We start from the raw sequence: 26,899 nt of genomic DNA on the forward strand, positions 1-26,899 counted from the left end.
CCTGGAGCGCCCGGGCAGGAGCCGGCACACACGCGGCCCGCCCGCCCCGCCCCCCACCCGCGCATTCCCCGAATTCCTGCGGGCGGAGCTTGGGCCGGGGTGGGGGCGCGGCGCGCGGAAGCCTGCAGGGGCACCGCCGCCTAGGGGGGAGCAAGATGGGGGATGCTCTCACTCCCCACTTGGTCCCCTCCCTTCGAGGCCTCCTACAGCGAAAAACCGAGGCTCTAAAGCTTGAAGAACTGGGACTCACGAGATCATAATCAGGGGGTTGAATGTAGCATGAATAAGGAGCCCCTGGTCCATTTGAGACCTGGTGGAAAGGGGAAGTCCCTTTTGCCTCTTCTAGCTCCGCGTCTCCGCCTCCGACTTCCCGGCGCCGGCAACTGGGGCCGTCGGGGCAGTGGGTAACCGAATGCTGTGACGGGTCCCGTCCCATCCCTAACCACTTGTCTCACTCACCGAAGTAGTCTTCTCTGGCCTCTGGTTCCCGCATCCGGGCCCGGGAGGCCTCTGGAACGAACGGACCCGGCGGCTCCTCGAGACCCGACGGCTCAATCCCCGAGGGTTCCCCGCGGGTGCCGGCTTCTCGCCCACCCGTGCCCACCGTCAGGCGCAGCAATGCTGTTAGCTCATCCTGGTATCGGGCGCCCGCGGCGCAGTCCCCGTATCCGGTCACCGAGTGTCGTCCGGGTTGCGCCCCGCGTCTCTCCAACGGCCCTGCCGCTCCCACTCCGGCCCCGGCTAGAGCCCCGGGGCTGCCTAGGGCCGGGGGATACGAGTGGCGGCTTTCCTGGCAGCCGAATCCCGACGGCCGGTGAGCGCACAGTCGGTCCAGGGCAGCGTGGAGCTCCGGGTAGGCGGACGGCACCCCTCCAGGGGAATAGCCCGCCGGAGCCCCAGCCAGGGGTGGGCCAAACAGGCATGGCCCGGCGGGCAGGGGGCTGCCGTGGCGCTGGTCGTAGCCCATGCTGATGCCGCTGGTACGATTGCTGCAGGGTCGGCTACCTCCGGCTCCACCGGCCCCCGCCCCGTCCAACAGCAGGCTGCCCCGGGGACTGGACGGCTTGCTGGCATCGCTGGCTGAGCTACTGGCGAAACTGGAGCGGGGGCTTAGAGCTGGGGCCGTGGTCTCCAGCCGAAAGTCGGGGGGCAATGACTGAGGTAGAGGCAAGGCCCGGGTGGGAGGCGGCCCCCCAGGAAAGGAGCCTTCGTAGCGCTGCGCCTCAAAGGAGCCGCGCGGGTTCCGCTCAGCGTCCAGGGGGCCCTGCTCCCGGGCTGGCTCCAACGGCTCATCCCCAGGTCCCCCAGTAGCTCCACGGGGCCCTGATTTCCTAGGTCCCCCCAACCCACTCAGACGCCCCTTGCCCGCCCCGGGGGTCCCATCAGATGCAGACCGGCTAGATTCACCCTTTCTGCGGCCGAACTTGGCGCTGCCGGAGTCCGAGAGTCTTAACTTCTCCAGCAGGCGACTGGCTTTCTCCCCTAACCGCTCCATGCCCTCGGGCCTGGGGCCTCCAGCCCCCTCCCCGCCCGGCACCCTGCAGCGTCTCTGCGGCCGCTTCTCTTTCCCAGCGGCCGGACTCCGGTTCCCCGGGGGCACGGGGTAGGCACACGGGTTTAGCGGGCGGCCCGGATGCCCGGCACCGGGAATCCCGCAGCATCCCCCAGCGAGAGGGTCTGCTTCCCCCCGCGCATCAGGGGTTAAGCGGGGCTAGAAGGGCCTACGGCCGCGGCTGTCCCGTCCGCAGGTCTGTCTGTTCACGCGTCCACTCGCCCTGCCGCCCCACTCTCCTCGGCCCCCGCCCCCCTCACTCTCACACTCAGCACAGACCGAACTTCTCTCCCAAACTTTTGTCTGCCTGGCCGGATCTACTTTCCGGGAGGGGCGGAGCGCTGTGTGCAGGAGGAACGGGGGTGTCTGCGCAGGGATCTCTGGTGCGCTGAAGGGGGAGGATGGTGCTGGTGGTAACTGTCCCGGAGGTGGAGACCCGCCGACTGGAGGCGAGAGGCGGCCGTGGGGCAGTTTGGGCAGCGCCGCTACATCTCTCAGGAATTGGGACGGGGAAAAGTGGAGGAGGGGGAGGGGAACTCTTTGTTTGCAGTTGGAATGCGCGGAGGGGCACGGTGGAATGTGACGGTCCCGGACGGGGCGACGCGAGGCATGTTCTGCGCAAACATCGTGACTTTGTTCCTACTGTGGGGACTGTGGGAGAGACGGAGAGAGACTGGCACAGAAATAGTGAGACAGGGAGAGTTCCATAAAGAGGGGGAGAGGGAAAAAGAAAGGTGGATTCACAAAGAGGCTCAGAGACGCGTATGTGAAGAACCCAGAAGGGCGATGAAACCCATGTAGAGAGGTGGAAGACAGGTAGCGAAAGAAAGGGCGAGCCGGAGCAAAGGGGATCGTGGGTGGTACGGAGACGGAAAGATGAACAGACTAAGAAAAAGAAAAATTTATGCATGTCCGGACAGAATGAGAGACCTACGATAATCTGCAATAAAAAGACACCACTTTCTGAACCCAAAGCTCTGCGACGGTAGGGAGAGAAGGACCTTTAGGGGCTACGTAAAAGGAGTGGGGAAAAGGGTTGGGGCTAATCTCTACCTTCAGGGTGGGACAGATACAGGAATAGAGACACCCCCTGGTGTTGGGAAATGAGATTTTTAGCAACTATTTCAGGTGACTATGGGGATAGAAGGACTGGTTTTAGGGCTAGCGAATGCCTCCCCCTTGGTTGGCCCACAGGAGATTGGTGATAAAGAGTAAGTATTAACTTAGGAAGAAGAAGAGAAATGTCCTTTAGACGAGCTAGCAAGTGAAAATGATCAGGGTGGAAAAGAGAAAGAGGCTTCTAATATGGGCCACACTGGAAAGATCAAGAACAAGGAAAGAAGGAAAGGGGCGGGGGGGGCTGAAACTGAACATACCTAATTAAATACCAGTCCACTGATTTTGCCCTGACTAGCACATCAGGCGCAAGGGGTGGAGGAGGTAGAATGGAGAAGGAAAATGATTCTTTTGTATTTAGATAGTAAATGAGTATGAAAATTATATGCAAACAAATCATGCATATTATTTTCATTTCAACATTTTGAACACCTTTCATAATCTTAGTGTAGCCTTAGGGAATGGTGAAGCAAAGGAGGTTAATATCTTTGGGGAAATTAATTTGGCACAAACTATTTGGCTTCTTTGTCCTAGCTGCATTGTCTCCCTGACCTCATCTCTTGGGAGAATCAGCCTCTCTGTTTCCCTATCAGGCCTACAGCTCTTCTCTGATCCAGAGGAGAGTTCACTATCAGACCAGAAGCAGGGAACACTGAAAGCGTTAGTAACAGAGGGGAGCTATCAGGTTGCATCCAAAACCTGCTGTGAGCAACATCTTCAGAATTAACCATAAGGCTCTCCCTCCTTTCCTGTCTCCATATGGAGAAGGAAAACCTGGATTCTTCCTTCCTATTACTTACAACCAGAATATCCACAGAGCGTCTCATGTTTGGAAGCTTTCCCCATTTATAGTGAGGATGGGAGACTGAATCTCTTATGAAAAGTTGAGGAGCCTTTGGTGGTGGCAGCAGTGGGCACAGTTGGGGATTTTCAGGGGATAACAGGAAACAGAGACAAGTGAAGGGGGAGAGGGATGCACTGAGGGCATACTCCGGTAGTGCTCATGACCTCAGGGTAATCACTCTTTTGGAGCCAGGAGCTCCACCAGCCCTGTTCTCCCTTCTCAAGACTTTAATTATGAACTATGTACACAGATGGCTCCCAAATCCCTATCTGTAGCCCAGACATTTTTTTTTTTAAGGTAAGCTCTACGCCCAACATGGTGCTTGAACTCATGACTCTGAGATCAAGAATCCCATGCTCCACTGATTAAGTCAGCCAGGTGCCCCTTAGCCCAGACTATCTTAGACTTAAAAACTCAGCTGACTACTATCATCTCCACGTGGTTGTCTCAAAGGCATACAACCCCCTCAACTGACTTCACCTTCTCTGCCTCCTGAAATTGGCCCCTCCAGCATCCCAAGTAAACGGCGCCATTAACCACTTAGATGCTTATGCCAGAAACCTGAACGTCAACCTTATGTCCTCCTCCCTCAGCCTTAAGTCCAAGCCCTGTCAATCACCAAGTCCTTTCAGTTCGGCTTCCTAAATCTCTTTCAAATCCCCTCACCATCACTTTCTGTCTAGCCACCATCTCTTCTCTCCTGAACCACTGTAGGACATCCCCCCCTGCCCCCGCCCCGCAAGGCTTTCTCCCAGCAATCCATCTTATCCCCAGGGCAAGTGATTCTTATCAAACACAGAACTGACCATCTCATTTCCCTGCTTACCACCTTTGAAGGATTTCTCATGGCCTTTGAACTAAAGTCTATACTCTTCAAGATACTTGACAAGGTCTCTGGGTCTCTCCAGCTTTCCTCTGCACCAACTCCTCCCCATCTTTCAGGTATTACTTTAAACACCACTCTCTGAGAAGCGTTTCCCCACCACCAGAGTAGGTGAGCCAACCCTGCTGTCTGCTGCCGCTACACCTTCTGCTCCCCCATCACCACCCTTATCACAGTTCATTTCACTGTCTACTTAACTACCTGGCTTCCTGATTAGATAATAAAACCTAATCGGCATCTAACCTGATCCACAGTGTAACCACAGCACCCAACACAGTACCTGACACCTAGTAAGCAATCAGTATTTGTTACATACTGACTGAACAGAAAGCCATTTTTACTTAACAGTCCATTCGTAATGCACAAAGTTTGGGTGTGGGTGTGTGGGGGTGCACGTGTGGGTGTGCGCGCGCACACACGCACACACACACACACCCCTTCCTCAAAATACAGTTTGGTTGACAGGACTAATAGCTACAAAGCCTCATATACTGCTTGGTCACACAGTGGGAGAGCAGCTGCTAGTGACACATGGGAACTCTTTAAGCTTTAATTTCTTCATGTGTAAGATGGGAATAATAAAATCTGCCTTACATAATTCAATAAACAATAGCTATTATATCTGTATCCCAATTCCCAAATAGAGACACAGCCGTGTTCTGCTCAGAAGCATCAAGCCCATGGCTGAGACTGCCCACCAGGTGGCAGTATTATCCTGGACTGGTTCTGTGCGGCTTCCACTGCAGAGCCAGACCAGCAGTCATGGGGAAGCAGAAGGTACAACCAGGGCTGCTTCCCCAGAGCTTTGAGTGAAACCAGAAAAAAAACCAACTCAGAGACTGGGGCAGATGTCAAGAAGGCCTCATGTTTCTTAGACCCATCCTTCTCCTTTTTTTCAGCTCAGGCTCCCCGAGGCACTATTTATGCTTAGAAATAAGCATTTTCTGGCTTGCCATTCACAGTGGGGGGCGGTTTTCCCCCTTCTAGATAAGTCTTTATCCCAGCACAGCTGCTGGCTTCCACTTCCATTGGGGACTGTGTTAAGAAGAGAGACAGATTTGCTTTCTCAGACTGCAGAGGACATCTTGTTATTCTGGGAAGCCCCGTGGCCATCCATTTCTGGGACATGGGGAGTGGCAGAAGCCAGAGTTATTCTTGGTTATAGATTTCATTCATCCTTTTCCACTTTGATTTCAATGAAGGAGTTCAAGTCAGGACAACAGGTTTTGTGGGGTTGGTCAAAAGATGGGGAGACAGGTCCATTCTCATCACCTCCCTCATCTTCCTCTTCTTGGAAATTAGGATTATAAAGTTCTGGTGGAAGGAGCTGGGCCTCAGCAGAAGGTAATCGGTCTGAGGGAGGTCCATACACACGGTTGGCTTTTGTGCCATGCTTAGAGTTGGCATCCAGGTGGTAGCAGAGTTCCGTGAGGCGCTGGGCCCGGAAACGGGGAGGCCGGGCCACCCAGACACCTGGCTCATTAAGACTGTCCTCTTCGTCTGACATCAGCTCTTCCGTCACATCCTTCCATAGGCGTTGGTCCTCAGGTCCAAAATGCCTCATGATGCTGGATCGGTTGGCAAAAAGCTAAGGTAGGAGCCCAGGATAGAGATTAGGAAGAGAGACAGACTAAGGATTAGATTTGGGGAGAGGGGTTCGGGTAGGAAAGCTGTGTAAAATCTGTGCCTGAGAGAACCTAGCCCCCCTCCCTCCTCCTCTACCTGCTAACATTCCTGGCTCTCAACCCTATTCTCAGATGCCAGGTCCTCTGGCCCTTCCCACTGCAGCTCAGTAGGGTTTAGCATTTAGCATCTTGAAAGGAAGGCCTAGAAACCTACCCGGTATCTGCGACTTCGAAGCTTCTTCTCCTCTTTTTCCTTCAGGCCTTTAAAGGGGTTCAGGGAATTGCGGTACTCACGCCTCTTAGTAAGGAAGTAGGCTACACAGGCTCCTGGGAGGAGGGAGAAGGGAGGGGGCAGAGAGCAGGGTCCTCTGAACCAGGTCCTCAGCCCTTTTTTCTGCCCTAACACTGTTGGCTGGGAAGGTGAGGGTCCCTCTAGATGGTGGGCTTTCTCACAGACCCATCAGCAGGTATTTACTCCTCTTTGGTTTAGCTCTCTCTGCTCACCTCCATGTCCAGCACTGACTCCACCCATATCCCCCCCTGGGAACACAAGTCCAAGCTTCTGTAACTCCCTCCCTGGCCCTTGACTCAATTAAACCCACTCCCATTCTACTCTGCTGGTGGTAGATTCAAGTGCTTTTTCAACAGCAGCTTTCTAAATGCTTCAGGGTTAGCTACAAGCAAAAAACAGAAGAGTAAGGAAAGTAGAAAGCCCAGGACATAATATTTAGGGACAAAAGGGCAGGCCTGGGGCGCCTGGGTGGCTTAGTAGGTTGAGCGTCAGACTCTTGATCTCAGCTCAGGTCATGATCTCAAGGTTCTGTCGGTGAGTTCAAGCCCTTTGTTGGGCTCTGCACTGACATGTGGAGCCTGCTTGGGATTCTCTCTCTCCCTCTCTCTCTGCCCCTCCCTCACTTGAGTGAGCGCGCACATCTTAAACTAAATAAATAAACTTAAAAAAACAGAAAGGGCAGGCCTGGATTCTGACTTCCTTTTCTTTTTTTTTTTTTTAACGTTTATTTATTTTTGAGACAGAGAGAGACAGAGCATGAATGGGGGAGGGTCAGAGAGAGGGAGACACAAAATCTGAAACAGGCTCCAGGCTCTGAGCTGTCAGCACAGAGCCCGACACGGGGCTCGACCTCACGGACCGCGAGATCATGACCTGAGCCGAAGTCGGCTGCCTAACCGACTGAGCCACCCAGGCGCCCCGACTTCCTTTTCATAACACCCTAGATTCAGGCCCTGCAGAAACATCATGCACGCTGGTTTCAGCCCTTTCCTTTTCCCATTTTCAGTTCAAGCGGGGCAGGGGAATAAAAAAGCAATTAGAAACAATTCTGTGAAGAAGATGTGAGAATAGCCCCAAAATTTTATTTTAAGTCCACTCTTTTGAAAACCACCCAAATCATCTCCATTATGCCTCTACTCTGAACAAAAACAGTGAGTGGAAAAAGGATGAGATGGGAGTTAATTCAGTTTTTTCTCACCTTTCAGCTCCTTATCAGTGTAATTGTGGGGACTGGTCACCAGCTCCTGCTTGAGCTTTTCCAGAAGGAACTTCACTACTGAAATATTCCAAGAGGACTTGATGCTGCCACAAAGATCATGAACAAGGCAGTCAGCATTTTGAAAGCCAGAAAAACAGAGATTCCTGACATGAATCAACTGTGTGGTAAATGCCCTCACGGCCAAGGGCAGGATGCAAGGGACAATGGTGAGAGCAAAGCCTTAGCCTCATTGTTACACTGGAACAGCCCTCTAGTTCCCTCTCCTTGGCAGAGTACGTTATGATTGTTTTCCCTCAAGGGGATCGTACCTTTCAGACCCATTGAATCTCTTGTCGTTGGTGATGTGGTTATGCACATTGTGGACCAATTTCTAGGCGAAAAAACAAACACAGATTCAAGCTGAGAGTGTATATGATGGAACCCTCCTCTGTTCCCTAGGCATTGTCTCTATGGGGTTCTCTGCCCGAATCCTTCCCATAGTCTGGGCACCATTTCTGATGATACTCTTTCTTAGCCAGAGAGCCTATCCAAGTCAGTTCTTCTAATGTCCCCCCTTTTTTGGTCCTTTTCATTTAATTTGTATGGAGGCTCTAGGATCATCCCTGGTCTTACTTTGCTGTTCCTGGGGAATATGATCAGTAGAGCAAAAGGTCTCAGACATTTTCACAAACATACTCCTTACAAATAGCCAGGAGAGAGCAAATATACACCAAGACTACTGCAAGTGGACATTTCTTGAGGCCCCCTATTCTTGCAAATTTTAAAGTTTTCTTTACAATATATCTATATTTTTTTAATCTAAAAATGTCTTCCAATCTTTTAGTACAATTGATGACCCAGGAAAATGCCCTAGGTGTATATATCCTTTTGCACATTACCACAAGTCCCAGGGGTATACACACCATGGTCTGAAAAACACAAACCTAAAATAACAGAAATGTGAAATGCAAAGGACCTTGGAGACTCTATCACCCAACCTCCCTTTCACATCATCGAACAGGCTTTCAGCTTTGCTTACACACCTTTAATAATGGGTTCTCACTAGTTCTTTGGGCCAGCTTATTTTACTGTTGAACATCTCTAATTGTTAAAAAGTTTTGCCTTAGACTCCAAAATCTGACCAGTTTTGCCTATAACGGCACCTAACATCTTTGAAGACAGGTCTCATGTACTCCCCAAATCTTCTCCTATTCAGTCTAAATATCCCCAAGTCCTTCAGCCATTCCTCATGACAGTTTCCAAACAGACTCTTCATGAAACCGTCAGGCTCTCTGGCTTGCCAGTGTCCCTTGGACAACATGGCACTGGCAACTGAATCTAATCCATCAGCTGGGACCTGGCCAAAGGGAGAATTACTTTCCTGAATGGAACTCTACATTTCTAGGAATGAAACCCAAGATGGTGTTACCTTTCTTAGCAACCCCACCCCTATTCCCAATGTCACAGGGTTCATTCCCTGTGAGCTGTCAACTCAAGTCTACTTTTCACATGGATTCCTATCTCTGCCATTCTACAACTGCTTTGCTTTTTTAACTTTGATGCAGAATTTTACATTTCTTCCTATTAAATTTAGTTTTGCTGTTCCTGATTATATTTTTTATCTCAAGCTCCCTCAGTCAGTGGAAATTCCCAGTCCCAAACCGATGGACCCATATACTGATCTCAAGACTTCAGTTTCAATTAAGAAATCCCCATTTACCCTTCTGCTTCTATGACTGACTAACCATATCAATTTAGGAAATTTTTATGGTTAGGGTCTCTACTCTATAAAAAAGGCCTGTAATTAAACTAGCTTCTCATATTTTATATATTTTACCTCTTAGAAGTCCCAACTTAAGGAATCACAAGAGGTGGGCAAATGCTTCAAAAAATTTTGAACGTGTTGCAAAAAAAGGAAAAAAGGGGAGTTGCACAGCTTCCAATTCAAGTGGCTTGGAAGAGATCAGCTGATAAAAATCAAACCAGGCTTGAAGTGGAAAGGGAAAATACTCCGAGACAATAATAAGTGTTAAGACTGTAAAGGCAGCTGGCTCACCTACCTCCTGAGTGAGCTAAAAATAAATATATTCCCCAATGGGTAGCTGGGATTTGCAGCATTCCAAGAAGTCAGTGGTTCCGGTTTGGTCCTTTTGGATCCCTAGCAGTGACCCACAGCAGCCTGAGTGGATTGGAGAGATGCCTCCTTGATTCCTTCCCAGAGCTAAAGGCTGGAAGACTGAAGGCCTGCGGCTAGCCCTCTCCCTCTAAACCACATTTTAAACCTTCCTCTGTGATGGGCAGCAAAATTCCCTGACCGGTCCTCCAGGGCCTTTTCAAGTAATGTAACAGAGAGCATGGGGAGTGAGCGTACTCTCCTCCAAGGTCCTCAGTTTCACCAGGCTCTCCAAAGGGCAGGTGGGAGCCAGCCCTCCACAACGGCCTCTCGCTGGAGGCAGTAGGCTGGAGAGGAATGGAAGTGGTCGGAAACCCTAATTTTATGCAAACTGTAATTATCATACATTTATTCATGATTTAAACACTATGCTTGAAATGCATTTCTAGGTATATATGCCTCCATTTCTATCACTGGAAGCAAGAGATTCATGACAGAAAAACTAAACCCTATTTGCGATAAGTGAGATATCCCTGAACATAACCAAAATTTTAAATGAAGTCTGGAAAAAAAGATAATAAAATAAAATAAAACGAAGGTTAGAAACCAGTTGATTCGGATTATGAACGGTGTCTTCCTTCCCAGGGATGAAAAGAATCCCTCGGTGTAAAAACAAATCAAGTGAAAGGGAGAGTAAGAGTCAGGAGCCCTTAGGAAAGGGAAAAAGAAGAAAGAAGTAATGCAGATGAAGAAGGTGTGCGCGTAACCGGCTGTCTTCAACCTTTACTAAGACTGTGACAGGAGGAAAGGGGCTATGCTGTGAGATTTCTTTGGATGGGTGTGAATGATGAGCTCCCCTCCTAATCAGAACTCTCCAGTTACTCTATCAGCCATAAGCCAGAGAAAGGAAATGGCTTATAGTCTATATGAACACGATCTAGCTAAGGAACACCCCCGTGGTTATCAGAAAGATGTTCTGGGGCACAGAGTTGATCCACAGGACAATGGTTACCTTAGAACAGGGTTTCTCAACCTTGGCACTATGGACATTTTAGGTCGAATAATTTTCGGGGGCTGCCCTGTGCACTGCAGGATACTTAGTGATGTTCCTAAGGCTCCAAGCCACTCCAAGTTTCAGGCAAAACTGGTTCAACCCGGTACCTTCCCTGCCAAGATCCCCTTGGATCACTAGACTGTCCAAACCTTCATAACTGAGCTGAGTGTCTAGTGGTCCTCTGCATCCTTGGGGTTTGGGACCACCTCAGGATACCTTGGCCTTTCTGCCAATGGGTCCCTTGCTGCTTACCCTGAACACTGATAAATGGCAGGCTGTTTCCAGTGCTAGCATTCAGTGGTCGGTCTGCTCAATCCTTTAAAGATCTTCCCACCAGGATTATTAGATCATTGGGAGGAGGTGTGATATAATTCCCTTCTCTTTAAACAGAAGATTTCAATCTATTTGGCAAAGCCTTAAAAAAATTCCATGATTAGCAGGGGGACTGCCTGTCCCTAGGGCTATGGACCAGTCTGTCTCCTTCTTGCCCCTCCCTCTCCAGTATGATACAGGACACCACTCAATCAATATGGGAAGTTTAAAATCAACCCACACTTCATTCTTATCTCTCCAGACTGAAGAAAAATTTATAGAATTGAGCTCACTCACGGAGAGTACCAGATCCCGCTTGCGCCTGGAGTTCTTCTGCCCACTCCCTCTGGTCCTGCATGGGGAAGCAGTAAACCCTAGAGAGTGTCTCAGCTCCCCTGTTCCCCCAGGGCCTGACTCTTCCAAGGCACCGTCCAGCGCAGCTGCAGCACTGAGCATGTCCTCAGGGCGGGGCGGTGGCAGCTTGGTTCCATTTTCTGGCCCTGTCTCTGAGGTTGCCCGCTGGATAGCCAGTTGTGTGGCTGGTGAGAGTTGCTTGGCATAAGCAGGGACCAGCACCCGCTGTACTGCACCCTCAGAGGCCACATAATCATCCACCAGCTAAGAACATAAAAAAGAATAGCCTATTAGCCATCCAGGCTTAGGGGAACCCGGTCACCCATCATTCTTTGGCCAAGGATAATGAGAGAGTGGAAAGCAGGGGGAATCCAGGACAGTCTTTAATGGCCAATAGCTTGTTTCTCTGGTACTCCTATGGGGGTGTTGGCAAATATTTCTGGGGTACCCAGGGCCTCTCATGTTGAATCGTTACCATAGGACTGATTACAAGGACAACGCTTGTTTCTGACACTCTATTTGTGAGGAATCCTCTATGATTTGCTCTTGGGTATAAGAACCGTAGCCAGGCAAGTATTTTGTCTAAAAGGCACTGGGGGAGGAAGTGATGACAAGAAAGGAACACCAAGCAAGAAAAGAAACAAGAAAATAAAATGGTAACAACAAAAGGGAGAAATAGGAGAAAATGGGAGCAAAGACGGGAGCTATAAAGTCAGAAATTTCTAGAGAGGCTGGCACCAACTGTCCCCCACCTCCCACCCCATTCCCTTTGCACCACCTGTCTGTGCCCTCACTTGATCCTGCCCTGGCTGCATCCAACCGTCGCTGCCCTGACATCTACTTGCTGCCTGTGCCCTCACTCAAGGACACACAGGGCAGGGAAAGGAAGGAGGGAGGAAGGAGACTGAGGGAAGAAAGGAGGGGGGATTTCTGCAGCCAAGAAAACAAAACAGTGAAGGGGGGGGTGGGAAACACAGAAAGAAGCGGGGGAGGAGGCTGAGATTTATAGACCAGTGAGCTGCTTTCTGCGCTGTGAAATCTAATTCCGTCCTGTCGGCTTGGAAGCCTTCCCTGCCTGACAGAACCACAGCTCAGGGCATCGCCTGGCCTGGTACCTGGTGCCTCCTGCCTCCTCCCACCTCCCTGCAGCCCCAAACCCCCCTTGAGTTCTGGCTGGGCAGAGGGAGGCATGAGGCAGTGACCACCACCCACCCGCATGGCTAAGCCTTCAGGGAGCAGTGACCAGCTGTAGCATGACACTGGAGGGGGACATGGGGCTTCTACATTCGTTTCTCAGATCCAGCAGATGGGCTGGGAGTTTCCTCCCTCCCATCTCCCCCGTGTGCTCTGATCCTTTTCTCTTTCCTGGGTGTCAGGGCCTTGTCACGTGCTGGAGGAGGAAAGAGAGGGCAGGGCGGGAGCATGGGGGAGGAGGGTTGCCAGACCTCCCACTGTCTCTCAAGTGGCGACACATCTGTTACTTTCCCATCTCTATGATCTGTGTAGTTGCTCCATCTCCTTTTCATACTTCCGTGTGCCACGCTCCGCAGTTTTTACTCTACTCAGCCAGGGTTTGCCTGCTCAGATGGCCCTGAGCAGTAAAGAAACTGAAATAGCACAAGGTGCTTCTGTGTCTTTTCCTGCACACGAAATAGGTGCGCTTGCTCCCCTCGTTCTCCCTACATGCCATTCTCTTCCGAGGAGCTCTCGACGACGACTGTCTGTCCGCTTCTTGTCCTCCTGTTACTCCCTCCCCTCTGCCTCCCTCCCACCTTCCCTCACATTCTGTGGCACGCATATATTCTCTTTCCATTTAGATACACCTTTCCTCTCTGCTCGGTTCACTTTTTCTCCTTCCTCAACCCTTCATTTCCACCTGCCTCCTTCCCTCCCTACACCTGTCTTGTGTCCTTTGTCCTCTCCGTCTCTCCTTCCTTCCCTCTCCTCCCTCTCTGTCCCCCTCTGTCCCTCTCCTCTCCAGCTCTCCCTTCCTCTCCACCTCTGCATCTCCCCCCTCCACATTCCCATCTCTCTCTGTACTGAATTCCTCTTGGCAAGCAGAGGGCCCATGATAAAATATGAATGAGCCGTCTGTGCACGGCAGGCCTTCTCGCCAGGAGAGGCAGAGCCCCTGGAGCAGCTGAGCCAGCTGTGGAGGAGAAGGTGGCACACAGAGCTCCTGAGAGGGAGGGAAGGGCACGACCATCACCACGCACACCAGCAATGACCTGCCGAAGAGGTTGAGGTTTAGAAGAAAACAGATGAGTGCCGACTATCCCTGCTGGCTAAGGAGACTTGGTGCTGTCCTGTTTTAGCACAAGTAAAACCAAAAGAAAGGCTTACGGCTGGAAAGAAACTAGAGGGAGGGGGAAGGAGGAGAGAAAGGCCAGGAGAAGCAGTCAGGAGCTACCACACGACACTGGCGTCCTGCTCTGAGGCCATACTCACGGGATTGAGCATCGGGGCCGCCTCGCTGGCAGCCAGGGTGCATCCGGGGAGCCGCGTGTCTCTCTGGCCGGCCGGGAAGCCCAAAGGCCCGGGACCCACAGCCGACGCGGCTCCCACCTGCCACAGCTCCTCAATCACCACCTGCATGCCGCTGCCCACGCTGTCACACTCCTCCTCTGCGGCAGATGCGGCCTTGCAGGCTTCCCCGGGGCTCTCTTTGAGAGGCCCAGCCTCCTCGGGTGGGGAGCCCTGGGCCCTGCCGTCCCCATCTTCCTCAGGGGCGGAGGCTTTCCCCTGCCTCAGCTCACCCACCTCCTCCTGGAGACATTTTAGTAATTCGTTGTTGGCCCTGGCGAGCCCCAGAGCAGCCTCAGCCAGGCCCACTGCCTTCTCCACGCGCTGGTAGATAATATGAAGGAGCTGCTCTGAACTCTGAACCGCCAGGCCATGTCCGGTCACTGTGATAGGGGTGCTGGGAGGAGGGTTCCCGCCCTGAGAGCTTGTGCTGCCCCCACTAGTCTCGCTCTTACAGGCGCAGCAGCAACATCTGGCCTCACTGCCACCAGGAGGGGAGAAGAGAATGGTGGCACTGAAGGACATGGTTGACCGCAGCGGGAACAACTTCGGTCACACTGCCGGACTGCTCCAAAAGGCGTCCCCAGTCACTGGACTCCAGTCGGTAGGAAGCTCTGGCCTCTTTGCATTCACTTTCCTTTGTCATGGAGGGTGACCAAAGGAGCCTGGGCACCAGGCGGTGGATTCTGTGAAGGAGGAGCAGGCAAGCCGTGAGGGAGCACACAGTCCATGGCTACCTGTCCTCGGCCTGGGGAGGAGAGATGCCTTCTTCTACCTGCAGATCCTGTGCTCTCCTAGCACAACTCGCTGGGTGTCCCACTCACCCGTGGCCAAAAGCGTGGTGCCTACACAGGCCTTCCTGATGAACAGAGTTTCATGGAGTAGAAGGCATTCTTCCTGCACCCAAGCATGGAACCCGCCACCACTCCGACCTAAGGAACAGAGCAGGGACTCAAAAGGACCCACAAGATTCTGGAAAGATTAGAAGATTAAGGAAGAAAATGCAGATCTGTCTTCTCCTCACTATCTTTGCCCTAATAACAGTCATTGCGTTTTGTCTCCTTGACATCATTCCTGAAGGAGTTCAGAACACTCCTTGCAGGTTATCTCATTCACACAGCAGCTCTAGGAAACACATATTACCCCAAGTCCACAGAAGAGACATGTAGAGAAGTGATATATCTTTTCAAGGTCATAGGGAGACAGCAGAATCCAGTTATTGCTACTTTCAATCTAGCATTTATTTTTTTTTTAACTGAGACCACTTTTTGTTGACATAAAGAATCATGATTCTACCCTCTCTATAATTTTCTTACAGTGCATTCAGAGTAAGACTCCTAAATAAGGAATATGCCGATCACTGCAGCCCTCAACATGTCACCAACCCCACACTATTATATCCCTGATGCTTTGGGGATGGGGCAGGGAAAGGAAGGGAAAAGCTGGATCAGAGAATCAAGCTGTGGTGACCTGGGGCTGCACAGCCCCCTTGCTCTCACGCTTGTGCATCTGGGTCTCCAGCCCCTGAAAAGAAGTCCAGCTGTTCTGAATCCTACAGCTGGTAGCCCAGAGAAATCACCTCCTGGGCCCCTCACCTCCACTTCTCAAGCTCCTTGAGGGAGCGGCAAAGCTCAACAGGCACAAAGCTCAACAGGCACGTTTACATAGCTAAGCCACTTTGCCCACATGACCAGCCCCATTAAAGAAGAAACCAGAGGGGCACCTGGGTGGCTCAGTCAGTTAGGCGTCCGACTTCACATCAGGTCATGATCTCGTGGTCCGTGAGTTCAAGCCCCGTGTCAGGCTCTGGGCTGATGGCTCAGAGCCTGGAGCCTGCTTCCGATTCTGTGTCTCCCTCTCTCTCTGCCCCTCCCCTGTTCATGCTCTGTCTCTGTCTCAAAAATAAATAAAACGTTAAAAATAAAAAAAAAAGAAGAAACCAGAAAACCAATGATAAGCCAAAGTGCCTTACTTTTGAATCACCCTAGTTAAGCAACTAAACCATTCGAGAAGAAAAAGAAGAAAAGGTGTGGGAGGGTTGGATTGTACCACCGAGAACACTCCAAGGAACTTCAAATTGTCTTTTCTAAATACTTGATTATAGAAAAAAGAATCCTTCTTCCTGAAGCTCCCTAAGTGACAAAGTCTTGAGTATGTTTATAATTTGCATGAGAGATACATTTCCATCTTACCCTTTAAATTATATCATAACATCACAATTAAAAAAAGAGGCGGTTAAGAAAATTTTCTATATATTGAGATTTGGGGGCTTTTTTCTGCATCAGCAATCTCATTTCAGAAACAGGTAATATCAGTGCCTCTGAGGTACTAAAACGTAAATCTCACAATGCATTTTAATTACATTTGGTTATTAAAGAATAGTCTTTAATTTGCTCTTTCCACCTTATATATCGAAAAAACGGTTTCCGTGCCAGGTATTCTCTTTTTGTAAGAACTGAACTCAAATCCATTTGCAGCTTCTCTGTCATTAGAGTCACCGGAAGGCACAGCTAAATCTAAAACTAAAGGTTAGAGGAAAGCACTAAGCAATTCTTATGTCAACTTATGGATGTGTCATTTATGTATCCTTTCTCTTCTTAAATAAGGGACTTCACTGTTCTCGCAGGGTCTTTAACCAACATTATGCAAGGAGTTTAATGTGAAACGTGGCTGTTGTGAGAAAAAGACAGTTATGTAGAGGATAACATACAGATAGTGGCCAGTTGGGTTCAGCATTTGTGAAATCAGAAACTAAGATGCATCAGGTTGAGATACTGGGTAGGTACCCCTTCTGGTACCAAATTGACAACAACCACATTCTTACCCAGAACACTTACTCTTTCTTGCAAGAGGCCTTTACCCCTGACACTGTTGTGCCTGCCTTGAGCCCTTCCCTCCACCTCGACTGGTCTTCTTCCCCAAACAGCACAGAACTGGAAGTAAAAAATATATATATTTGGGGTTCTCATCCTGCTGCACTACTTAGCAGCTGTGTGAAATTGGGCAAATTATTCCCTTTTTTGAGCCCCAGTGTTCTCATCTCTGCCTACTTTGAGAGTTTTTGTGATGACTATACATAATGTATGTAAGGCACCTACAGAGTGCTGGCATATGGTCAGTGCTCCACAAATAGCAGCTGAATGATATTATGATTGTTCCTGAAATATTTTGTGTTCCCATCCTGGACCCCCATCCTGATTTTCCAATCTCAAAAAAAAAAAAAAAAAAATGCTGTGGCTTGGAATGGAACCTGGATGATTTTTCCCCTACATTTCCCCCCCTAAATTTAATAACAAATTTCTAAGAAACAATAAATTCAAGTCTACAAAGATGCATGTAAACATACTAAACCTTCTATGATGTACATTAGAAAGGTAATTAAGAAAACAGAGTATTTGCAATTTACTTACTCTCATGAGCTGGCTTTAGACTAAGGGTAATATTCAATTCTGCCAGGTTTTAATGATAAATATTATTTTCATATTTGTGTTGACATAAAAAAATCATGATTCTACCCTCTCTATAATTTTGTTCCTCAACTTATTTCTGCTTTTCTCCTTTGTGTATTACCTAACTATGTCTGCTTTAGAATGTCACATTCAGAGCAACAAATAGGTATTTTTTTAAATTAACCTGTCTATATAAACCTGGTACAGTGCAGTGCAGCACAATGGGTATTCAAATACAGTAAAACCTTGTATTGTGAGTAACTTGTTCTGCGAGTGTTCTTCAAGATGAGCAAACATTTCTAATAAATTTTAACTTGATAAAGGAGTGATGTCTTGCAATACGAGTAGTATGTGACACTAAAAGTCACATAATTACAGCTGAGCCAGTGGTTCTTGAAATTCCCTTTAATATAGAAGTGCTTTGGATTATAAGAATGTTTCCAGAATGAATTATGCTCACAAACCAAGGTTTTATTTTACCTCTTTTTTAGTTTCTATGGACATTCCTGCTGACTTCATTTCCGTGGCTCCCCTAGCCACTTAAGCTCAAAGACAGTGAAATGAAAAGGATAAGGAAAGAGGGGCATCTGGGTGGCTCAGTCAGTTAAGCATCCAAATCTTGATTTCAGCTCAGGTCATGATCTCATGGTTCATGAGTTCGAGCTCATGTTGGGCTCTGTGCTGATGGTGCCTCCTTCTCTCCCTGCCCCTCCCCTACTTGTGCTCTCTCTATCTCTCTCAAAATAAATAAATAAAACTTAAAAAAAAAAAAAAGGACAAGGAAAGAAATAAGGGCCATCAGGTAATAAAAGAATCTTTCACATTATAATATTTACTAAACAGATAACAATTTAAATGTTGGATAAGTTGGATTAAAAGCAAAACAAACACTTATTTATCGTGAGTTACATATATCCCCATTAGAGAAAAAGAACAGTTAGAAAAAAAAAAAAGGTGTTTCTAAAAACTCTCAGTATGCAAGGCCATGCTGAAGGATGAGTCACCAAAATGGATTGCCACCTCTAAGTACTCAAATGAAGGGATGACAAAGTCCTTACATGCAAGGAGATTACAGCATATGTGAGAATGAAATGTTCAAAGGACAAAACAAAATACATACAAGTGCCTAAAAATATGGTGCAGACAAAAATTCTTAATTAGTTAGTTCAAAATAATGGAAAGATGAACAGAATGAAATCATGAGGAAGGGGTCTTACAGAGGAAAAACCTCCAACAGGGCAATGTATAGAATGAACAGGGAGGGTGGTAAGACGATATGAGAGATGAGAGAAAAAACAAACATTACAGGAATTAACAGGGTACATGTGTGAGGTCAGAGTAAAGGGGCTTATATAGAAAGGTACGGAACACTGATGCAGGATTTTGAAAACCAAGTTAAGGAAATTCTTAGAGTAGGGGTCAGCAAAACTTTTTCTGTAAAGGACCAGACAGTAAGTAATATTGGCTTTGCAAGTCATGTGGTTGCTATCACAACTACTCAACTCTGCCACTGTAGCACAAAGCAGCCACAGGAAATACATAAACAATGAGCACAACTATGTTCCAATAAAACTTTATTTATGGACAAAGAAATGTCATAAAATATTATATTTAATTAAAAAATGTAAAAGCCATTCTTAGCTCATGGGCCATACAAAAACAGATGGTAGGCCAGAAATGTCCTATGTATGGGCTGTAGTTTGCTGACCCCTGTCGTAGACACCTAAAGTGGAAGAGTTAGAGATTAGGAGACTGTTTAATCCTGAAGTGAGGTGAGAATGAGGATTGTGGATATGAAGGTTCAACATCCTGGAGGAAGATCTGATAATATTTCTTTACTAGACAACTTCAAGATTACCAATCTGAGAGCCAGAAGATGGTACATTGACAGATGATAGAAATGAGGATGCTGAGAGGAGGTACCATCATGTTAAAGAAGACGTGTATTTTTATTGATTGATTGATTGATTGATTGATTGTTTTTTAGGGAGCTCTACGCCCAACTTGGGGCTGGAACTCATGAGTCAAGAGTCACATAATCTACCAACTGAGCCAGCCAGGCACCCCAGATGAGTGTTTACTTAACAAGTTAAATTTCAAACTGATAGCAACATCTTTATTTTTTTAATATTTATTTATTTTTGAGAGAGGAAGAGACAGAGCATGGACAGGGGAGGAGCAGAGAGATAGGAAGACAGAATCAGAAGCAGGTTCCAGGCCCCGAGGTACCAGCACAGAGCCCGATGTGGGGCTCAAACCCACAAGCCACGAGATCGTGACCTGAGCTGAAGTTGGACGCTCAACCGACTGAGCCACCCAGGCGCCCCAGCAACATCTTTAAATGTATGTCCTGATAGCAACTGACTCAGACTGGAAAACAAAACAAAACAAAACAAAACAAAACAAAACAAGAGGAAGGTCAGAGCTGGGATGCAGATTTAGAATCTTTGCAGGAGGGAAGTAGCTAAACCTGAGAAAGTGAATGCACTCTCCAAGAAGTAAAGATAAAGTGTGAAATGCAAAGGCCAAGGACAGCGCTTCAAGCCAATTTGTGGAAGAGGCTTCATTAAAAGAGAAGTATGGTCAGTGAGGTGGGAGAAAAAGAGTGTTATGAAAGCCAAAGTAGAAAGAATGTCAAGAAAGTGGATCTAATCCACTGTGACAGGTGCAGCAGAATGGCTAAAAAAGATGAAAATTAGGGAGATATATTTTGTCTGTGATGGTCACTGGTGATGACCAGAAAGGTAAATTCTGTAATGAAAGTAAAACTATGCAATAGATTAAAGAGGAATGATGGAGAGAAAATGGAAGCAAGACATGAAATCAAGTCTTCTAGAATTTAGTTATGAAAGGAAGGAAGCAAATAGGAAGTCAGAAGGGGCCCTAGAGCTTTGGTATATTTACAAAGCAGAAAGAAAAAGGCCAGTGATTTTTCTGACATTAGCCATAGCAACATTTTTCTAGACATGTCTCCTGAGGCAGCGGAAACAAAAGCAAAAATAAACCATTGGGACTGCATCAAAACAAAGACTCTTGATTTTGGCTCAGGTCATGATCTCACAGTTTGTGTCTTTGAATCCCGCATTGGGGTCTGTGCTGACAGCCCGGGGCCTGCTTGGGATTCTTTCCTTCTCTCTCTCTCTCTTTCTCTCTCTCTCTCTCCCTCTCTCCCTGCCCCTCCCCAGCTTGTTCTTTCTCTCTCCTTTTCTCTCTCTCTCTCTCTCTCTCAAAATAAAGACAAACTTAAAAAATAAAAGAAAGAAAATTTTTAAAAAAGGGTGGTTGTGGTTCCTGGCTGGCTCAGTCGATAGAGTATGTGACTTGATCTCAGGGGTCATGATTTCAAGTCCCAGGTTGGGTGTGGAGCCTACTTAAAAAAAAAAAAAGACTTAAAAGAAAGTAAAAGCCCATGAAAAAGTAAAGGATGAAGCTATTAGAAAATAATTAAATTTTCTTTTGGGAAGGCTCTTCCCAATGTAAGAAAGAAGGAAGGGTAACTGTTGCCTGAGACTGCAGAGAAGAAAAAACGGATACAGAGCAAAGATTCGTTGAGGTGGAGAGAGGAAGACAAAGATACACTACTGAGACTCTCTTTTTTACTTAGAGGCAGATTTTTCTTGGCATGAATAATTCAAATTGATAACAGAACTTTATTATAAACAGTGCTATATTATCTGTTGTTACAACCTGTTAAATCCTTTTCTAACACTCCCAGACTAACATAATTAATTATTCTTGCTTTTTTCCAACACTGGCTTATGGTTCTAGAGCCCATTTAACTCTGCCAACACTATTAAGGAACAAAAAATTTATTCTGATATCTTTATTATATTTCTCAAAATGTATAACTGTTTAATTCAATAACCCATGAAGCAATCCATGAAGTGCTTGGCAAAGCAATGGTTAACTGTAGTAAATTATCTGGGCAGTGTCTGTACCATCATTATTAAACATTTTAATACTGTCAACTTTTGCAATTTCAGATTGCTAATTTACTTTATCATTTTTGCAATGTTTATTTATTTTGAGTGAAAGCACACGTGCATGGCAGGAATGGGCAGAGAGAGAATTTCAAAGAGGCTGTTCGCTGTCAGCAAGGAGCTGGACTAGGGGTTTGATCTCAGGAACCATGAGACCATGACCTGAGCTGAAATCAAAAGTCAGACCCTTAACGAACTGAGCCACCCAGGCACACCTCAGATTGCTAATTTATCTTAAAGCCAAGAATTCATATTTTTGTTCAAGAGAGGAAAAAAAGGAATAAACTAAGGTTGACCACCACAGAAAAACATACAGACCTTTTACAAAATGCTATCAACTTTTAGAACTGAGTATTAAGAAAAAGATTTTTAAGGGAACCTGGCTGGCTCAGTCCATAGAGCATGCAACTCTTGATTTAGGGGTTGTAGGTTTGGGCCCCCACAGTGGGTACAGAACTTACTTTAAAAAGATAAAAGTTAAAAAAGAAAGAAAGAAAAAGATCTATAATCTTTTGATGAGTTGCCAACACAAAGTAACAACAGTTGTCAAACTTAAGTTTGCAGAAAATATATGTTTGAGGTTCATTCCGTATTTGTGTAATTTTAATACATGTGAAAGGAGCCCAGAAAGTGCATTTTTCAATAATTCTGATATTTTCTTCATAAATATTTAGATAAAAAAGAAAGAAAAGTCATCTTCTTCAGACAGATGAGACTGTCTGAGGCTGTCTCAGGGTGAGACTGTCCATAATCTTAACTACCCCTTTCCTCCCAAGTCACATGTATTTTTGTTAGAACTAAATATATCATACTCTTGGCAGCTCCCTTGCTTGCTTTCAACCCATTCTGAGCTTGAATTTTCTGCATGACTGAGTTTGCCTCCAAACTATGAAAAATAAAAGTTTCCTTTTAATAGATGTCTATGATATGGTATCACTCTAATGATATATGTCTTTATAATGGGCCCTTGACTCATTCAGGGTCACGCTAGCAACGGAACTCCTTAAATGTGATTACGGAAAGCACAGCAATGCATACCATAATTTTCATTTTAAGAAATAAAAAAAGGAAAACGGCCACTTAAAGCTCCTGCTGTGCTGGTCAGCCCTGCTCCTCCACTTGGAGGTGCAATATGGCTCACCTGTTGGAAGGTACTCTCAGAACCTATTTCTTTCTTTTCTTTTAATGTTTACTTATTTTTGAGAGAGAGTGAGAGTGGGAGAGGGGCATAGAGACAGGGGGAGAGAGGATCTGAAGCAGGCTCTGTGCTGACAGCAGCCAGCCAGATGGAGGGGGGTGGGGGGAACTGGAACACAGGAACCATGAGGTCATGACCTGAGCCAAAGTCTGACACTTACAACTGACTGGGCCACCCAGGCGTCCCTCAGAACTTATTTCTATCAAAAAAGAGCTCTTTTATCACACAAGAGCAGAGAAACAAATACCATAAAATATTACTTTCCTATGTTTTGAAAGACTGACCCATCTCACAATCTGCAGACTATCTAAAACCTCATTTTCAGGGATTAAAAAAACAAGAGATGTAGACCTAGGGGGAGAATGAGATCCTAAGAAAAGGATTCCATTCGCCTGAAATTTTCATGTACACTTGTATGGTGGTACAAGGGTTTTTAGCCTAGTGTAGCGGTCTTTTTTCATTTACATTTGTTAAAATGTAACTTGGTAAGATTAAAATCCTGGTTTAAGATTTTCCGAGAAATGTGCCTGACATAAAGGGCAAGTCCTGCATTGCTGGATCAAGTGAAAAATGAACCACCATCTCCCAAAGCTGTATCATGTGCCCTGTGAGCCCTCGATAAATGTTAGTTGATTAAATATTAGTCAGAGATGACAAGGTGGGCACCAGAGACAGAAGAACCATTTCCGAAGGGAGCGTGGTTCAGCTACAAGCCGGACGACCGGCAGCGACGCAGGAGGAACAGAGCTCGAGCACAGCCCTCGAGGCCGCAGGGGTCATGGCGACTCGCCACTAAGACCAACCTCAGAGAATACCCAGGGGGTTCCGGGGAATGGGGTGTAGCGGCAAATAACCGAGGGGCCCAAGGCGCTGGGATCTCGCCGCCTCACCGTGGGTACACTACGTGGCTACAAAAGCTCTGAGGACTCGGTCTGGGAACAACCCGGAAGTTCCTGCGGCGGTCCTGCTCTGGCAGCCCTACAGGTGTTCCATCACGGGTGTTCCACCGCGTGTGCCGCGCGCCACCGCGGCCAGCTGACTCAGCTACAACTACACGAGCTCGCGGGCTGGAGAGAGAGACCGCGGCGCCGGCCCGTGTACCCGGCCAGCGCGCGCACGCGGCGAGGCACCGCCCCGCCTGTCCTCTGGCTCCCGGTGATTGGCGATTGAACGACGAAGGGAGCAGGGCCAGGGACGTTATTGGTTGCATTCCACAATCACTCAACGAGCCAGGGGGGGGGGGGGCCTCTTCAGGGCGGGACACGACTGCTAGGTTCTTTCAGGGCCGTTAGGCGCCATCTTTAGCTTGTTTTGTTTTGTTTACTCGGTTCTGTCCTCTGCTGCTTACAAGGCCGCGTGTACACGATTATAAACTCAGTGGCCACAAAAAGGTCTCATACATTTGGTGGTGGAAAGCTTTTAATTCCTGTCGGCCTTGGTTACAGACCTTTCAGATCCCACTAGCAAGGGGGCAGTTCCCCTTAGTTCAAAGTTTTCATCTCTAGGAACCCCAAAGTCAACTGAGTTCAGCTGTGCTTTGGTAGGAAGGCCAAGCCAACGATATATTCGTGGGACTCAACGCAGGGACCTTGGACATGAACCTAGGTTCCTAGTAAAAATCAAATGGCTTAGCAAGTGTACTGCTCTACAAGAGCTCTCTCACGAGAAGTTAAAAAGTGATGCCCTGCAGTGATGTGAAAAAGAATTAGAAAGAGCAAAGCTCCATTAAAATTCCCAGCACCGCGGCCATCACAAAATCACCGTAATCTGACTAGATTTCAGAGATATGCATGCAGGTCTAAACTTGTGGAATGATGCGTATTTGAGGCAGTATTTATTAAGTACTGATATGACTTGCATTGTTAGTTAATAAAAATACACCCAGTACAGGTAAGTAACCTAGAGTGCCCACAGGCGGCGACTTTCATTATGAATTTCAAGACTTGTACAAATAATTTTAAAGCTGTTGTTGAGGCGTCCCAAATGCTACTTGACACTGAGTAGGACGTTAGCTGAGGAATAGAACTGTGTTACCATCACCATACAGAGGCTCTGTTGTAATGAAATTTGAACTCTACAGTAGATCCTTTTATATCCTGGTTGCTACTTCACTGGTGACATTCCAGTTTCTCCCTCATCACCCCATATACTTCCTATGCTTTCACTCCAATCTGCGAATGCAGATTTTAATATATTTTCCGTATAACTCCTAATAGAAGACACTGGTTCTATAACAGAATGAAGGGAGAATATGGCTCATATAACAGGAGGTCCTGCTCTAAGCTTGTTTTGTCCTCATGCTTATCCTTTTCTGTGACTCTTCCACACGGGGAGAAGGCTTCCCATTCCAAAAATGCAACATGATAACCAAAATGCATTTCTTATCCCTCCTTTGTATTATTTGCCTTTGCCTCCTCTGGCCCCTCCCCCATCACAACCATCATGAACAGTTTTTGAGAATTGGACTTGACTGGATTATTTTCCTGACACTTTGCCAGCTGTGGAGCTTTTCAAACAAATCCCAACCTATAAACGACCATTTTTGTCAAAAAGCCAAGGGAGACCTTCCCTTCAGAACACACCAACGAAACCACACATAAAGGCCAAAATATACACAGCTGTACATTTATGAACGTGAGACAATAAAAAGCAAAACCACTTAGGAAAAACAATCACTAAAGAAGGCTTTGAACCACAGATTCAATAAATTGCCTACCCTCGTTTGCCACATGGACTATATACTCCCTGGCAATTATTTAATTATTCACTGATACTTTAGAAGAGTAGTAGAAAAATACAGTAAATGCACATAAAATGAAAGTGCCTAAGTATGCTAAGAACAGGATTTCTTCTAATTTGCACACGAAATCCTGTTTTAATCACTTTTGGGAACACAACAGAAAAAAAAATCACATCCTAAGGGCTACTTTGCACACATAAAACCAAAGGTAATCTTTTTTTGAAAACAAAATCTGATATGGCACATATACACACACTGTACATATACACAAAGCACAAAACCCCAAGATAAATCTTTATGATATCATTTGCTCACACACACACACACACACACACACACACACACACACACAGTCTTCATGAAAATGTAAGACACATTTGTAAGAAGGGCTTTGCCCACCTCCCCAGGGAAATGAGTGTCTCAATTATAATATCCAAACATTTTTAACCTATTGGCCTTGGACAATTGCCACATTCAAGCCACTTGGTTTTGATTCTGGGGGAGGGTGTGTAAAACGCACGCAAACAGCTTTGTGAGAGAGTCTCAAATCTCCGCTTCTTTCGACGTTGCCCTTGACGTTGCCCGTGGCAGAAATTTACATTAACCCTTCAGCCCGCCTAAAAAGAAGAAGAAGACGAAGAAGAAAGAAATCTATACTTCCCAAGCGTCTAATTTTTTTAAATCCCTCGACCATAAAAATTTACCAGTTTTCTTTTATGATAACAAAAAGAAAAAAAATCTCTACAAAATTGGCTGTTAACAGTTGTACACGGCCATCCTGCTTCTCAACTTCTTGGTATATTTAAAACCTTGACCAGGAAAAAGAAAGAGGAAGAGAGACAGAAAAAGAAATGGGGGAAAGCGCAAATTCCCCTTAGCAACAGTTTCCTCACCCCAGCACTGCCACAGATCTCTATTTTTAAAAATTTTGAAAACACACACAAGATTAAGGAGGAAAAAAAATGGAAAAAGGATACCCGAAGGTCGTATGGCTCTTTGTATTCGTGTGTGTGCAAAAAGGAGGACTCGCGGCGCCCGAGCCGGTAAGCTCCGCCCCTCCCCGGACGCCCTCCCGGATTGGTCGCCGCCGGCGGCGGGGCGCCCCGCCCGCGAGCACACGCGCCGCGCCACGGGCCGGGTCCCTAGGGGGCCCCTGAGGGCAGCCCGACCCCCGACCCAGACCCCCTGCCATCTGGACCCTAGCGGTTGGCTGGCATCTATCGTTTTCCCCGCCTCTGTCCCTTTCCTTTCACTTTCTCACCCTCCTCACCCTTTCCCACCGTCCTTTCTCAGCGAAACGAGGCCCTCGGCATCAATATGAGTAACAGTCCAGTGAGCGAGCTCCTTCGGACATTGCTAAACTTGGTTAGCTACTCAGTGAAATTCTAGACTTGGATTAAGCATCAAGGACTTGGTGCGTGGGCCTGAGCTCGTGACTTCCAGGTAGAACGTCTCTGGGTCGTGGCTGTTGCTTGACACTCCCACCTTTACGTGAACGAACATTTCAAGCAAGTATGTGACACCCCTCAGGTGAAAGACAAATAGTCTTGGACTTTCGGCGATGCTTTTGCTCAGCTTGAGTCTCCAGTTTTTCTCTACCCGGCTAAGATAATATTCTCAATAACCTAAAATGGCTCCCCTTTACCTCCTGCATGAGGACCTAGTT

General features: G+C 47.2%; 2 protein-coding genes across 5 annotated transcripts in view; both read right to left on the bottom strand.

The window, feature by feature from the left end:
- The window catches only part of AJUBA (ajuba LIM protein), a 12,813-nt gene extending 9,511 nt beyond the window's left edge, over nucleotides 1–3,302 (bottom strand). The window contains exon 1 of the mRNA XM_040476646.1: nucleotides 460–3,302. Within this exon, the coding sequence (XP_040332580.1) occupies nucleotides 460–1,495 (1,036 nt within the window). The 5' untranslated portion in view covers nucleotides 1,496–3,302. The remainder of the gene's footprint in view (nucleotides 1–459) is intronic.
- A 1,629-nt stretch (nucleotides 3,303–4,931) lies between these two features.
- Nucleotides 4,932–26,300, bottom strand: CUNH14orf93 (chromosome unknown C14orf93 homolog). 4 transcript variants are annotated; one of them, XM_040476649.1, is made up of 8 exons: nucleotides 26,211–26,300; nucleotides 14,691–14,838; nucleotides 13,792–14,552; nucleotides 11,287–11,607; nucleotides 7,840–7,901; nucleotides 7,511–7,614; nucleotides 6,235–6,347; nucleotides 4,932–5,983 (listed from the first exon to the last, which is right to left on the bottom strand). In XM_040476649.1, exons 3-8 carry the CDS (start codon nucleotides 14,389–14,391, stop codon nucleotides 5,564–5,566), a joined length of 1,620 nt encoding a protein of 539 aa, XP_040332583.1. In that variant the 5' UTR covers nucleotides 14,392–14,552; nucleotides 14,691–14,838; nucleotides 26,211–26,300; the 3' UTR covers nucleotides 4,932–5,563. The 4 variants fall into 4 exon arrangements, with proteins under 4 accessions (XP_040332583.1, XP_040332581.1, XP_040332585.1 ...); XM_040476647.1 differs by having other exon boundaries at nucleotides 13,792–14,838; XM_040476651.1 differs by lacking the exons at nucleotides 14,691–14,838; nucleotides 26,211–26,300 and having other exon boundaries at nucleotides 13,792–14,106; nucleotides 14,458–14,502.
- Between the last annotated feature and the right edge of the window lie 599 nt (nucleotides 26,301–26,899).

This window comes from Herpailurus yagouaroundi, unplaced genomic scaffold, assembly GCF_014898765.1.
Source record: "Herpailurus yagouaroundi ecotype Mexico unplaced genomic scaffold, PumYag 141, whole genome shotgun sequence".
In the NCBI taxonomy this organism is placed as follows: domain Eukaryota; kingdom Metazoa; phylum Chordata; class Mammalia; order Carnivora; family Felidae; genus Herpailurus; species Herpailurus yagouaroundi.